The sequence below is a fragment of the Dromaius novaehollandiae genome, chromosome 2 (genome assembly GCF_036370855.1).
Source record: "Dromaius novaehollandiae isolate bDroNov1 chromosome 2, bDroNov1.hap1, whole genome shotgun sequence".
Lineage (NCBI taxonomy): Eukaryota > Metazoa > Chordata > Aves > Casuariiformes > Dromaiidae > Dromaius > Dromaius novaehollandiae.
In genome coordinates, this window is record NC_088099.1 from 119,118,814 (window position 1) to 119,134,044 (window position 15,231).

The 15,231-nt window shown below is 35.2% G+C and overlaps 1 protein-coding gene across 3 annotated transcripts in view; it reads left to right on the plus strand.

The window, feature by feature from the left end:
* Positions 1-15,231, plus strand: part of MIB1 (MIB E3 ubiquitin protein ligase 1) — an 83,820-nt gene that overhangs the window by 25,730 nt on the left and 42,859 nt on the right. For all 3 annotated transcript variants that reach the window (XM_064507291.1, XM_026122758.2, XM_064507290.1), the window contains exons 6-12: positions 205-409; positions 2,034-2,217; positions 2,534-2,678; positions 3,847-3,980; positions 4,812-4,919; positions 9,837-10,034; positions 12,620-12,771. In XM_064507291.1, the coding sequence (XP_064363361.1) occupies positions 205-409; positions 2,034-2,217; positions 2,534-2,678; positions 3,847-3,980; positions 4,812-4,919; positions 9,837-10,034; positions 12,620-12,771 (1,126 nt within the window). The remainder of the gene's footprint in view (positions 1-204; positions 410-2,033; positions 2,218-2,533; positions 2,679-3,846; positions 3,981-4,811; positions 4,920-9,836; positions 10,035-12,619; positions 12,772-15,231) is intronic.

A 15,231-nucleotide genomic window follows, 5' to 3' on the forward strand; every position in this document is an offset into this window, starting at 1 on the left:
AATTCAAAGAGAAATACTAAATGCCATACCAAGGGTGCAGAATTCCTTTCTACCTGTTCCCTCTCTGCTATAGGCCAGTGCAGTTTCAGAGAAATTGAGAGGTCTTGTGGCTATTAGTTCTGCTTGAGAAATTAATACCTGTTCTTTAGATGGTTTGGATTTTTACTGTGCTCTTATGGGCATTTTCTATCTATTCCGTTTTAGGTGAGCAAAATGGTAACAGAAATCCTGGTGGTCTGCAAATTGGTGACCTTGTAAATATTGACCTTGATTTAGAAATTGTACAGTCTTTGCAGCATGGTCATGGAGGATGGACTGATGGCATGTTTGAAACCTTAACAACAACTGGAACAGTTTGTGGCATTGATGAGGATCATGACATAGTAGTACAGTATCCAAGTGGCAACAGGTTTGTTACATACCCTTCATCATTCATTCTCACAAAGTTTCTTCAACGCTTACGATGACTTGGTGCCAGAAACTTTCTTTTCTCCTGTTCGGGTCTGTCAAAATTTCCTTGAATTTTTATATTCCTTCTGTAATGTGTAATGAGGACTTATGTATTATAGAAAATTTCTGTGCTTTAAAGATGCCTTCTGTACTAAAGATGGGAAAAGAAAGTTTGCTGCTTCTCACACTTAGTGAAAATTTGAATCCCAAATACTTGAATAAAGTTGTGGAATATCCAATTTCCAAAAAATGATGTTTTAAACAGTATTTTTAGTCTCATGGTTCCAAGGAGAATAGTAACAGCAATGTATTGTGGCCTTTCAGGAAAGTGGCTTAAGAGTGCTTTTCTTTTTGTGTTGGGGATCTGCTCTGATACGTATATATAGTCCTTGGCATGATGCATACCCAGCATTTTGTTACGTAGAGTTATGTTAGTTTGTGTAAATATGGACCAAGAATGGGAAATGTTGGGGAAGATAGTGCCAAAACTACTCCCTGCAAGTGAGTTTAGGTTTGAAGCTTGACGAGCTGCATCTGTGCTAAAGTAATTCAAACCCAGGTCTCCTGTGGATATGAGCTGATTATCCCCACATGGCTTTGTATTGCTCTGCTCTCAAGAGCAATACTTGTCTTTAAAAAACAGTTGAATGAAATATGATTTCAATTGTATGTAAAGACTGACCTGTTCACTTTGTCCAGAAAGGATTAACATCACAGTATTCATTCAGGCTCTCCCTCAGGGCATTACAATCTCTTGCTAACATTAATAAACAAAGTAATGCAAAGTGGAGCTGTTTCTCAGCTAACTGAAACTGAAGGGATTCAAGCACCTTTTGCTCTGGCAGTCATGGCTGTAGGGCCAGAGAAGCTCATCTTTCTTGCAGTTTCCTCACTGACTTTGTCTTTTATACAGATTACTTGATCCTCCTCAGCTAGATCTGATAGTTGGATATAAGTCAACCTCAGACCCCATGACATATAAAGGACAGACCACATTGTTATATGTTAGAATATAACCCAACGTAAAAACAGCTAAGTGCTTATAAAACAAGTAAAATCTATAGTACAAGTGAGGATTGTTTGGTTAAAAATTTAGTTGTATCTAGGCCATGCATTTGATTGAAAAATCTTTTTATTATTGGATATTGCAGCTTCTGACTTGGGAGAGGAGGGGGTGAAATCACGTGTTCTTCCCATCTTATTTCCTGACAGTGCAGTCCTTTTTGAGGCATTCTGGGTCTTTCTCTTTCCAATCAGAATGACTCTTCTCCTTCTGTCCCTGCAAAATTAAACCGTATGGCTGCTTTCAGGGCTATTGCTTTCTTGTAACTTTCCCCTAGGCTGAGAGGGCAGGGCAGGAAATTTCTTGTTTGCTTTAGAAATGTTCATCTCTGAAGATTGCCCTTGCAATATTCAACTAATGACTCACAAACAAGTTTATGGGCAAAAAGCGGCTAACAACAAATATGCCATAGTATCTAATCACACAAGATTCCTAGGCATACAAGCAGAACCTTATCCAAAAGATGATTTTTAAACATATTGCATATTTAAAATACACTCTAAAGGAGTCATTGTTTTAGGTGGACGTTTAACCCAGCTGTTCTCACCAAAGCCAATGTTGTCCGAAGCGGAGATGCTGCTCAAGGTGCAGAAGGAGGTACCTCTCAATTTCAAGTGGGTGACCTTGTTCAAGTATGTTATGACTTGGAGCGCATCAAGCTTCTTCAGAGAGGTCATGGAGAGTGGGCTGAAGCAATGCTTCCTGTAAGTAGTTGTATATTTGGGTACACATTATAGTAAAACTTGCATAATATTTCTCAGTATGGCTGGTAGTAGTACCTGGAGGTTGTAGGAGTTAAGATGACACTTTTCTAAGTTACAGGAAATATATTTCACTAAACACAGTGTAATACTTGCTCAGATGCAGTAATCTACTTAGCCTGATGAAGTTTAGCTAAAAGTGTTAGTGACTGTACTATTGTAAAACTGACTTCATAAAATTAGTCACTTGTTATAATGTTCTGATTTCTAAATATTTAAATTTTAGTATTATTTGCATTTGACTCTTTCTTCAATGCAGACTTTAGGTAAAGTTGGTCGGGTCCAGCAGATCTATTCAGACAGTGACTTAAAGGTAGAGGTTTGTGGGACATCTTGGACATACAACCCAGCAGCTGTCTCAAAGGTGGCATCAGCAGGATCTGCTATAAGTAATGCATCTGGTGGTAAGTTTGAAGAATAATTGGTAATAAATGTATAACAAATATTTGTGACAATCTAAAAACTGAAAACTGCTAGTATGCAGTTTGTGTACAAGGATAATAATAGTCAGACGTGGGGTCTGGCTAGTCCAATATTACACTTACTGCAAAAACTTTTTTTCTTTTATTTAAGTGTGTAGTATGTATTCTTCATATTATGCAAAAACTCCAAATGGAATTTGGGTTTCTATTTGGCTGCAGACTGCAAGTATGTCTTTGGAGGTCTGCTCTAAGGGCTTTAAAATTGAACTGATTAGAAGAGACATTGGATTGGAATAAGGACTAAGGCAGGAAAAGAGTGTAGCAAACAGCTTATTCTTTCCTTGTTTTAAAGGTAGTGTTTGACAGTAAGCTCAGGTGAGGGATTTATTGCAAACTTTTTCAGGTTAATATTTTTTGTTTAAAATTTTTGTCTTAATTTAATCAAATATTCTTTGGCTAGTTACAATAGAGTTTTTCTTTTTTAAATCTGTATAATCTTATTTCAGTTTTGTTGAACCTGCTCTGATTCATCTATTATGAGGCAGAAAGGCTGTCCAGTGTTTATTTTATGGTCTATTGGCTATTTCTTAGATTAGTTAAACCAGGAACAGGCGTTTTCTCTCTTTGGTCATAGCTAGGTGCCCCCCTCCCCATCTGTATATTAATGCCAAGAAATTTTCCTACATGATTTTTTAGATGTTTTTGTAGGGATTCTGTTTTTGAAGCAGATATACAGTGAGTTTTCTGCAAAAGAGACAAAATCACAGTGGCTGTAAAACTACCTAGAAAGGTAGTGTGGCTTAGTGTTTCAAATCATGGAGGAGAGGATATACCCTAAGTTAAATTGCAAGAGTAAGAAATCTGATATACCAACATGTAAATTCCACCCCCCCCGTATTTTGTGGTAGACCACCTATTTGTGGTTAAATCTTTGTTCTGAAGTATTTGATGCATCAATCTCAACTATTTCAAGGTCAGTGAGGTAAAGCACTTACTCAGAACTGAATCATAACTTAAAGGTTGCCATTTTACAGTGATTTGTTGGTTACTACGTACATGTCTTTAGAAATGTGACAGATTTAGCTGTTATTTTTCCGGTTTTGTGTGATTAGAATTGTAGTCTTAATTGTCCTTTGTTTAATAATTATAGAGAGATTGTCTCAGCTATTGAAGAAATTATTTGAAACCCAAGAATCTGGAGATCTTAATGAAGAATTAGTTAAAGCTGCTGCCAATGGAGATGTTGCTAAAGTGGAAGACCTGCTAAAGCGACCAGATGTGGATGTGAGTGTTCTGGTTTGGGGACTTGCAATACTAAAGGAACTGAAGCTGTTGTAGAATCCCCTTGCAGTCAACAGTGTGTCTCCTTCACTAAACTGCTGAGCTAATACAGCTGGTTCCGGTAGCTCTTCTTCCATTTCTTGTCCTATGAAACATGGCGTGGGATGTCTGAGAATACTGCTTTACACCCATTTTCACTGGACAAATTTTATATGCTCTTACGTGACATGAATTAAAATATCTACCAGTTTATCCCTGCCAGATTTGGGGCAGAGAACACCCACAGTTAGTGAGGTGTCTTCAACTTCTTTTGTTTTGAGGGGATATGAGGAAGGAGGGTAGTCTTTTTGCTTGCTTGTTTTGTTTTAACTAGTGTAGTAGATCTTTCTAATCTGTTCTTTGTCAGATTCCTTTTACAAACTGTCTGATCACTTAGTAGTGAGAAGTCTAAAGGAGATGTTTAATTCTAGGATTTGATTCAGGGAATGTGTTTTAAAATCACAATCAAATGTTTTTCTCATTACTGCAGCAGTAATTGCGGAAAAGAGATTGAACTCTAGTTCTGAGTGTTAATTTATAGCTCAAAATTATACAGTTGTTTTGCTTCTTTCCTTCAATCTAGCTAATGATGTAGAAATGAAATAGAGCAGACCTAGTAGATCATCTGTCCGTTTGTGGCAGAAAGGTGACTGTAGAAATTGTTCATTTCATACTTTCATAGGCATACTGCTGGTTTATGTTTTGTATTATGCTTAAATTTATACTGCTATAGTGTCACATAAATATATATATGTATTTGTTGCAAATTATCTCAAAATATTTATATACTTCCAGGTGAATGGACAATGTGCTGGACACACAGCTATGCAAGCAGCTAGTCAGAACGGCCATGTTGACATTTTGAAGTTGCTTCTGAAACAGAATGTGGATGTAGAAGCAGAGGTAACTTAAATATTTAAAATACTCTTTTTTCCCCTTAAGCTTTAAGTTTTCCTACATACAGGAATAGTGGTTATATTGGAGTTTCTTTCTAGCGCTAATTGGTAAATTCTTCCATTTTTTAAGTAGTTTTTCATGTGTCTGTGTAGCATACAAAGTGTTACAGGTGGCAATGCAGAACTGCCTTTGCTTTTCCGGTGGGTACGTAAATATTAAACAAATTATGGAGTAATCAGGATTGTGGAAACTAATGTGTTTTAAATGGTATATAAGCAGGCCACAAAGAAAAGGTTACTCTTTCTATAACAAATTACCTTTCTCAGAAATAGGATCTTACAAAGTGTCATGTGTATTTAGAACAAGAGGTATATACTTATACTATATTTAAAAACTTGTGTTTGATATATACATTGTTTTGTAGGGGATTGAAAGGTTGTGTTTTGGTTTTCTAGTGGCTATGAATTCTACAATGAGCAGAAGTCTGATAAACAGAGGATGTTGTTTCTGTGTCTGCAGCTGATTTCTTGTGTATGTGTCTCCCTTTTCTTGCTTTTTGTTACCTGTTAAGTTAGGAAGTGAGTGAACTGTATTTCATGCTGTCGATGATGAATATTTGTAAGGCATGGAAGTCATCTAAAAAAGGTATTTAGTTATGTTTTCCTTGTTGCTGCAGCCCATTCCTTATTAATTGTGTCATCACCTCCCTTGTGTAAGAAGGTAAAACAGATCTTAAATTCTTTTAAATTTCACTTGAAGGTTAAATTAGGCTTCTTAGGGAGAAGAAGTCTTTTCCATTTAGCAAGTAATTCATTTAATCTGTTTTCGGTAATTTGCACTGTAAACTGCAGTAATTTGCACTGTAAACTGCAGTATTCCCTCTTAGCTCTTAAGAATTACACAGAACTTATTTCAACTTTTTTCTGTTAGCTGAATAATAAGCTTCAACTGCATTAATTCTAATGAGTAAGTGCCCACTTGATAGTATTATACGTACACACTGAGAATTTATTATACGTACAAACTTTCCTCTTTGGAGGAAGATACAGGAAACAAGGAATTAAAATAAAATTGGTGTGAAACTGTACTATTACCTTTTTTTACAGAACGCTTTTCTCCAGATGTAGTTTTCATGGAAACAGTCTTTAAAATGAAATAAGTCTTGAATTTGTTGTAAGAAATGGGGAAGTTTAGCATACTGAATGTGTTACTACTATTTTCCTGTTTGAGACTTTCTCCTCTTCCCTCCTTTGTGTTATTCAATAGATTCCCTCCTTTGTGTTATTCAATAGATGGGTTATGGCTGAAATGCCTGTATCTTTATTGGTACATACACACACGTGTGTGTTTGTACACACACATACATACAAACAAAAGTCTGTACTGTAGACTATGATAAAATTTTTTTAAAAGTCAGAAGGTGAAAAACTGCTGATTATGTTCCCAAACTAGCTCCCTACTAACAGTATTACAAAAGGTTGATATTCACTTCCTTGACACCTTTAATAATTATTAATAATAATATTTTAGCAGCACAGAACTATAAGCTTATGTGTGACTGTAGTGGTTGAAGCCTGTTCTTAATTTCCTTTGTCATTTCAGTAGGAGAATGCAATTAGGCTATCATACCTTTGGCATTCTGACAGAGCAAAGTCCGATGTTGCATCCTCACCTATGATTACTTACCCTGTTTCTTACATACAATGTTGAGTTAAGAGAAGGTTTCCCATTCTGAGGTAGAGCAGGTTTGAGCAGAAGGTAATAGAATATCTTCCTGTAAGAACTGCCTTAGAATATGAAACATATGGAAATGGAACAGAAAATGGAAAATTTCTTCTGCTTAAGTTTATTAGAATTCATGAGAAAATTACAGTTAACTATCTAACAGAATACTGCAACAGTTGCATTTTGAATTTGTCTCATTTATACATAAAGCACTAATATTGCAGATTTAGTTCACTTTGTGAAGCACAAGAAGGATCTATCAATTTTCTCATTCAGAATATAAATTAAGGCTTAATAGAATGCTTTGAAGTTTGTAGTGTGCTCAGTCATTGTTTGAATACAAAAAAAACATGCTTGAGCTTTTAGTTTTATATTATATTTAATATACAGATGAATCATAGCATGCTAATACATTAATGAAGTGATGACAGAATCCTTGGAGCTAAAATTATTTTTACATTCATAAATACACATTCAGTTTATAAAGATTTTTTTACTGAATGGTAAAGATGGCTTAAATTTTATGCTGTACATACTTGCTGTGGTCTGATTTCTGTGAATTAGCTTCATTTTAGAAAGTGCTTTCACTACACCACATACCATACACTGTTAAAAACTCCATTAAGCTGCTTTTCAACAGTACTGTGGGATCCAAGCTGCAGTAAAGTAATTCACTGCTACTTCTTCTGCTAGTATAAGAAAGGAGTTAGAGACATTAGAGGGAAGTCAAAGCACTACTTGAATGGCTTCAGAATAATATAGCTGATAGTTAGCTCATAAAACTGTGTTTCCATTATCTCAGGCTTTGATATTATCATAATACTAGCATTAAAAAAAAGAATACTTCCAAGGATTTTATTTGAACTCTCAAACCTTTTTCATGTAACCTTGAACTGTTTAAATAATGGTGACATTTGTACTTAATTACATGATAAAAGATTTAGGCTTTAGAAAATGTCAGTTGTCTATAAAGCAGTGATGTGAAGATGCTGCAGAGCTGTCCCAGTAAGCAAGAGAGCCAAAATTTCATCAGTCTGTTACTTCACTCTTGCAGTCTGTGACATCTAAGGAATGGATAAAAATCCTTAGTTTGCCTACTTTAAAGTTAGCTTGAATATAGTTACACTTGTAGTCACTGCTGCAGAGTATGTGTATTCATTGTGACACTTTCTGGGGATGCCCACATAGTGTTATCTGCTTTATGCTGGGGTGTCTGGAAATGTAATGTTGAGTGCTGGTGACCTCTGTTTAGGCGGAAAACATTTTGTTACTGACAGAGCTCAAAGAGCCGATGTAGGTATTACTCAGTAACAATATGTAGCCTTCTAGTCTTCCCAGAAATTAGTGAGTATCAGTTATTTTATATTGACACTACTGACAATACTGAATTTTTGATCTGTGTAGAAATACATAGTGTTTTAATACTTAGGCTTATATCTAAGTCTTAGGATGAATGTTTAATTAGCTGTTAGCTTTTTCCTGGATATATTAATATGCTGTTGTGGAAGAACTACACAGTGGGATTTAGCTCCTGAGAAATCTGTTTAGATGCTAGCGAGAAAGAATGCATGTGCTTTCTTGGACCTTTGCTCATTAAAGCAGATACAGGAGTTTTATTCGTTGCGTTTTCATAAACTTTGTGGTTTTTGTATCTCAAAATTGCAGTATGTTAAGACTGTAAAATATTCATTAAATTATAGGTTTAATCAGTATCTCGGTATACTTTGCAGACTGTAAATACGGTTAGACAAAAATTATCACCCGGGAAGTGAAATGCTCTCAGGAAATAAATGCTGTAGCATTTAAACAATACTGTCGTGCTGTTCTTATATTGAACACTATTGGGTGAAACCTAACTAGCAGAGATATACAGGGAGAAGTTCCCATTTCTGATCCTTTCCCCTTGTGAATAGACATGCTTTGTTGTTTTCTGACTGTTTGCTTGTTTTAGATGAACCTGTGAAGGAATCTTGCTATCTTGAAAGGTAATTCAGTAGCATGAGTTGATATGGAAGACATATAAATGTGAATGTCTTGTTATCAGAAGCTGAGGTTGCTGTTTACTGCCATGGCAGTCTTTAATTAAGAGAGATTCGTATTTCCTAAAAGATTTGATTATTGGCAGATGTCATCTTATATATTCTTTAAATACTGTAAATAGTCTCATCTTTCTGTGCAAATAGAATTTATCCTGAGAACTGTTCATTCCTCCATTGATAACAAGTGTATTAGAAATATATTATGTATAATTAAAATAACCTCAGAAAAAAGCATTGTTGAAAGGGAAGAAAATTATGTGAGAAATTAAACTTCTGCAAGAGAGATTCTAATGACATCTGACGCACCCTTGATCAGTCATGACTTTATCTTGCTTACTGTTTTTAATATTTTTCTATTGTCAAAATTAGATCTTAAAAATATCTAGTAGTATTCCACTGTGCACATAAATTTGATTAGAATACCAGCTTATGGAAGCTATTACAGCAATAAAATCTGTTATATAGCTTCCATTTTACTTTTATATGCTGTCATTAATATATGTTTGATATAATATTTAAATGTTTCATGTAGTACAGTCCACTTACGGATGTTAGACTTGTGTCAATTTCATCCAAACTGAGAATTAAACTGACTGTAAGCAGAGCATTAATGCTGTGAATTATCATAGAATCAGAACCTCTCTTTAATTTCAGAGTCACAATTCTAGATTTCCTTTGGAAAACCTTTATTAGCTTAAAAACTTAAGATATAAACACACAATAAACCCTAATAAAAATTAGCCTAATTATATAAGCAAAAACAATTCTGTTGTCTTATTCTGTGATTTTGAATCTGTAACTGTTTTTGGTGTTTTTAGGGTTCTTAGACAGTGGTTATTTTTATTAGAAACTTAAATGAACCCATCCAAGTTTGATTAAGGCTTCAGAGTCAGAGCAAAAGTTGCATGATATAAAATATCAATATCATAGAATATGTGTTTGTAGTAGCTGAATAGAATATGTATGTTTGTTTTCAGCTACAAACAGGCTTTTCATCCTCTGTTGCTCTGCTTCAATCAATACTTGAATGGTATCTTTGTCTAATTTCATTTGTTCAAATGGAAAGAAAAAATGCACCATGGTTCCGTTTAAATTAATCTGTGTTTAAATGTAAAGGAAATGTGGAATATCCTGCGTCAAATTAATGTTTCTACTTTAGGACAAAGATGGAGACAGGGCAGTTCATCACGCAGCTTTCGGTGATGAGGGTGCTGTGATAGAGGTTTTGCACAGAGGCAGTGCAGATTTAAATGCTCGCAACAAACGCAGGCAGACTCCACTTCATATTGCTGTCAACAAAGGTCATCTGCAAGTTGTGAAGACTTTACTGGACTTTGGCTGCCACCCTAGTCTCCAGGTAAAGTAAATGTTGATACAGATTTACTTTTTAGCTATTGAATGATATGATTTGCTGTATGTGGGTGCTGTATATAGGTGATAGAAGACTTACAAAAAATAGGATTAAAGGAATAGACCTTGTGAGGTTATTTGTCCCAGCCTTTGCCCCAACATGTGATCAATAAGAAAAATGCTGTTATGTTGATTTGTTTACTTGACAGCTAGATAGGTACCTGATGTGTTCTAGCCAATTGATACTGATGTTTTCACAGACTGAATTTATCTGTAATTGTTAACTTTCTCTCCAGATTAATTCCTCCTATGTCCAGTATGCAGCTGTTTGTTCCTCCTGCAAGCTACAGTTTTTGGAGTCTTCCCATCTTTTTGGCTGATGATATTGTAGAATGTTTTGTTAAAGGAAACTTTCTTTTCCAAATTCACCTATCATTGCTAGAACTATCTAGCTGTATTCCTTTTCAAATGTAAAGACTTTTATCTAAAAAGTCCACAGGTCTAGGGCCTCAAGTACCATAGCCGCACAGGAACAGTTTAAACTGTAATGAATGTGGCAGAAGCTGTGACATATGAGTGTGACCTCCTAGTAGCAGGGGGGTTGGGAAGGTAGAAGAGAAACCCTCTATCAGATAAGTAAGCATCCACATACTGCACAAGCTGAATGCAGCCTCATGCAGTGCGCAAGAAAAGCAAATCTGAATGGGACAGTTTGAAGAGGTTTGCATGAAAAAGCAAAAGCTCTAATGTCCTGGGCAAATCAAGATACACTGCAACAACACATTTGCCTCCTGGTTTCTCCATAATTTAAAATTCAATTTTTTAAAGCTGTACATCCACATAACCCGAGATGAGCAAACCTTCTAAAAGTTAGTGAGTAGAAGGATTCTTCATTTCTGTTTCCACCTGGCTTTATAGGTACTATCTTGATTTTACTGAGGTTGAGCTGTAAGACAGCTAATATCCATCCAGACCCTGCTTAGTGTGTGTTAAAGATTAGATTTGATAATGATTTTGATGTATCAAGCCCAACAAAGGGTGTCTGGGTGTGTCATACAATATATGCTATATATATGATATATGCTATATGGACAGCCAGACTGGATATTTTGACTTTAAATGACAGCAGTCTGTTTGATTTGAAATGTTCAGTTGAATAGTGCTATGAAACTCTGCCTGAAAAACATAATTGTCTTTGAAAATAATAAACTTCCAGATCCTGCATTTATACTGAGGAAGCTTGATGTGCAAATTGGAGTAGATGATTGCCTGTGCTCTTACCGATCAAAATCAGTGTGTCAGATTGAAGCATGGCTGGAGTTTAACTGGCCAGCACTCTACTTTTCAAGTGAATTCATTGCATAAACAAAAACGTGCTAGTCTAAAAGCAGTAAATTCAGGAAATACAGTCAATTAAACTGCATAAAAATGGCATAATTCCATTTTGGCAGGCTGGTTCAAACTTCTTCCATTTTTGGGCACTTTTTGTCAATTTGTGATTCTCATTATAAAGAATCCTTTTTCTATTATAGTATATTGCTAAAATGTTCAATTCCTGAGTTTCTCAGTTGCCAGCTAAATCAATGGCAGTGACAAAAGTCTTCTTGAGTTGCATGGTGTCAGAAGTTTGTAGGATGCATAAACCTAGAGAATTTGCCTATATAGCAGTAAATACACTTAAATAGATATGTTTTGTACTGTTAGTCGCAGAGCATTCCTTTTCAGCCCAAACGTTTGGGTCTTTGAATAAGTAACGTACACGTTGCTTCTAGGAATAAAAAGTATTTTTCCCTTATTTGGAAGGTTTAAAAAAAACACAACTACAACAAGCTAAAATATAAATTCTTTGCCTGTTCAATTATGTTCTCAAATATTTTTGTTTACTTTGTATAATGTATTATTTGGCATTAGTCATAAAAAGTTCAAAAGCTTTGAAAATACTAAGCTTTGAAAGCTTTGTATTGCTTATGACATTGGCTTTTGTTCCATGGAAAATGGCCTACTCCTGTTAAAACAACAGAATTTCCTTAAATATATTATTTGGAATGCACCTTATTTTTTTTGTCCTGCTTATTCTTTTATTTCATATAGTCTTTTTGGTGTTGTCTTTTAAATGCTTAGTTGCTGGCTCAAGATTTGTCCCCATAGCACAGAATTACCTGCCTTCCCCCTGCCTGCCTAGTCTCTTCTCTGTTGCTGTGGTCATTGCTGCTGCCCTTGTATTCCTGAGACACTGTAACTTGAAGATGGACTCAGTCTGGATATGGGACATAGAGAAGCTGATGTCTGCAGTCTTAGTACTGTCAAAGGCATACTTAAGCTCTGGTTTTGAGTTCTGATTACTAATGTAGCTGTAGAAGGCTGGAGCCCTGGATGGGCTTAGCTACTCAAGTGTTCACGGAACCAGAGCAAGATCAGAAGCACCTTGCTCTGACCTCTGCAATATAGCTACACTTCTTAGTATGAAGAACTGCTTTGTGTTTGTCTAGTCAGTTTTTCTAGTGCCATTTAAGCATCTTCCTTCCCCCCCTACCCCACCTTCTTTTTATGTGCATGCATGTAAAAATTGATGCAAGCTACTTCTGGTTTTAGGATTCTGAAGGTGACACTCCACTCCATGATGCAATAAGTAAAAAGCGTGATGACATCCTTGCTGTATTGTTAGAAGCTGGAGCCGATGTTACTATCACCAACAATAATGGATTTAATGCTCTTCACCATGCTGCACTAAGAGGAAATCCTAGGTAAAGTTTTGTCTTTTAAGATTATTTTGTCATTTAAAAAAAAAAAGGGGGAGGGTAGAATTATGGCATTCTTTGAAAAGATCCTTAAACTTGCATATAGTTTCATTTCTTGAATTTTGATGGTGCGTAGACATGCATTATTAGCATGGCTAATAGCTGGGTAGCCATGTTTAGAGGAAACTGGTTAGTTTAATACTGTATTTACGTGTATCTGCATATTCCTGGGAAATTCCACATAGTAGATGTAAAGTAAAATTTTACAAATAAATATTTTGCCAAGTAAGAAGTTGCTGAGTAACATCTTGAGATAGGATTTGTAAAAATGTTTCAGCTCTTCTTGAATATTGGAATTGGGAAAGACCGAGTTTTTAGAAGTACTTTTTGGTGAATAATTATTAAAGATACCATGCAGCTGTAAAGTAAACATAGGGTTGTCATGTTAAATTGCATGTGATGGTGTAAGAAACATTTAATTTTGTTTTCTCAAGAGAGTGTGTAGAAGGAGTTTCTTACTTCAAGTTTTACATAGCAGCTAATTTCAAAAATACTAATTTAGAGGCAAAATTTGTGCTGATTGCATAGTATACATCTACATTTCATCTTCAGTTAAGAGCTTTCAAAATGTGTTGCATAGCTAGAAGAGCATAGAAAAATTTAGCTGCATTGCTGATTATCATTTTATGGATAAATGTTCTTTGGAGCTGTCATTCTAACAAGAACACTACTTAAGTAGTATTATGTTTCCATATGATGGAGGATTCAGAATTTAATTTGCATGAAATGTGTGTGTGTTTTGCTTTTCTACTATAAAATTCTACTTTTCAGTTGAGTGCAGTTAGAGAAATAAGGGTGTATATTAATGTATGAGAATAAAATTTGGGTTAGTATCTTAAACCATAACTAGCAAGACAGTTAAGTATTCATGTGTGTTGAATGGAAGTACATTGCAGTGTCGTAGAAGTAGTGGCTGGAAGTGACAAAAAGAACAATAAATGTGTCTGGTTTTTCTACAGTGTTCCTAATAGGTCTATAAGTGAAGGCAATATCCTTTGGCATTCTTTCAAGACTGACTTGATAATTCATATAATTTGTACTTTTTCATATTCTCATAACAGCAGTAGCCAGCAGTACTATTTTCTGTCTCCAGTTTGCTAGATTGGGTATTTTTTGTTAGATTTTTTGTTGTGCATTGCTTTTCTTAGGTTTTTGTGATAGTTATGGTCTGTGTTATCATGACATCAATATGAGATGCAGGGGAAGTGCATAAAAAAATCTCTCCATAGGGATACTGCAGATTTTTCTGTGGGTGAACATTTTATGGACTACAGGCTTTTTCCTTGATGGAGGGATCCAAACTGTGGTTCAAACCGAGTCCATTTGACAGTTGTCAGCTATCAAATGTGGTGCATACTACAGTTTTTTTCCTGGAATCCTCTCTTCTTTACAGAAGTTCATACTGGAAAAGTAGAAAAATACTCTCAGTATTAGTGTTTTGAACTCTGCATAGGTTCCCCCATACATCTGTTTTCAGTAGCATCTGAATCTGTTAGATACCTTTTTTTGGCTCTAACTATGTCTGCTCACTTATAAAACATGTAAAAAGAGAGAATCATGTCTTCATCATAGGATAAATAGTTTTATTTGTTCATAGTTAGATATTTTACACATCAGCATAGGAAGAAATGAATAGAAATAAAAATGAAAAGTTCTAAATAAAAATAAAAATAAAAAACCCCAAGCCCCCCCCCCCCAACCAAACAAAAAAAAACCCAACCCTTTCCCTTGTGCCAGAACACTATAATCATTTGCTTCTTATGGAAAGTGCATTTTGCTTTATATCAGACTTCCACTGGTGGTCAGTTGCTTCATTGTTCTGTTGATTTTTATTGTTCTACCACTGGCCTCTTTCTGAATTAAAGCAAAGTTTTTAGATTTGCCACTTTGCCTTTCTACATCTGCTATAGTACAATAAGTGCTACTAATCTGTTAAATGCATGGAACAAAAACTATTTAAAACACTGTTAAAAATAACTCCAAAAACTTTAGCTTATAGCTGGTACGGGTCACAAGCAGGATGTAATATATTCAGCTGGAAAGCTTACCCAAACAACCATCTTTTTGTTAGTTGGAGTTTCGTTGTGGTTTCAAGCTATGGTGTCTGATATACACTGAACTAAATCTGCTGCAAGGTCATATATAAAAAAATATACAAATAATATATATAAGTAATATGTATAAATACATATGAGCAAAATTGATAAAGTCCACATCCAAAAAAGGACTCCTCCTCTTAATTACAGATAAGTGTGTTTGCTAAGTGCTTGGATACCACAATAGAATGAATTAGATTTCTATAGAATTTTTTACAGTTGATACCAAATGGTATTCAAGACTGATATTATTTTTAGCAGATAACCTATAGTCTGCTTCTTACTGAGTTCTGACCTTTGCTAACAGTAG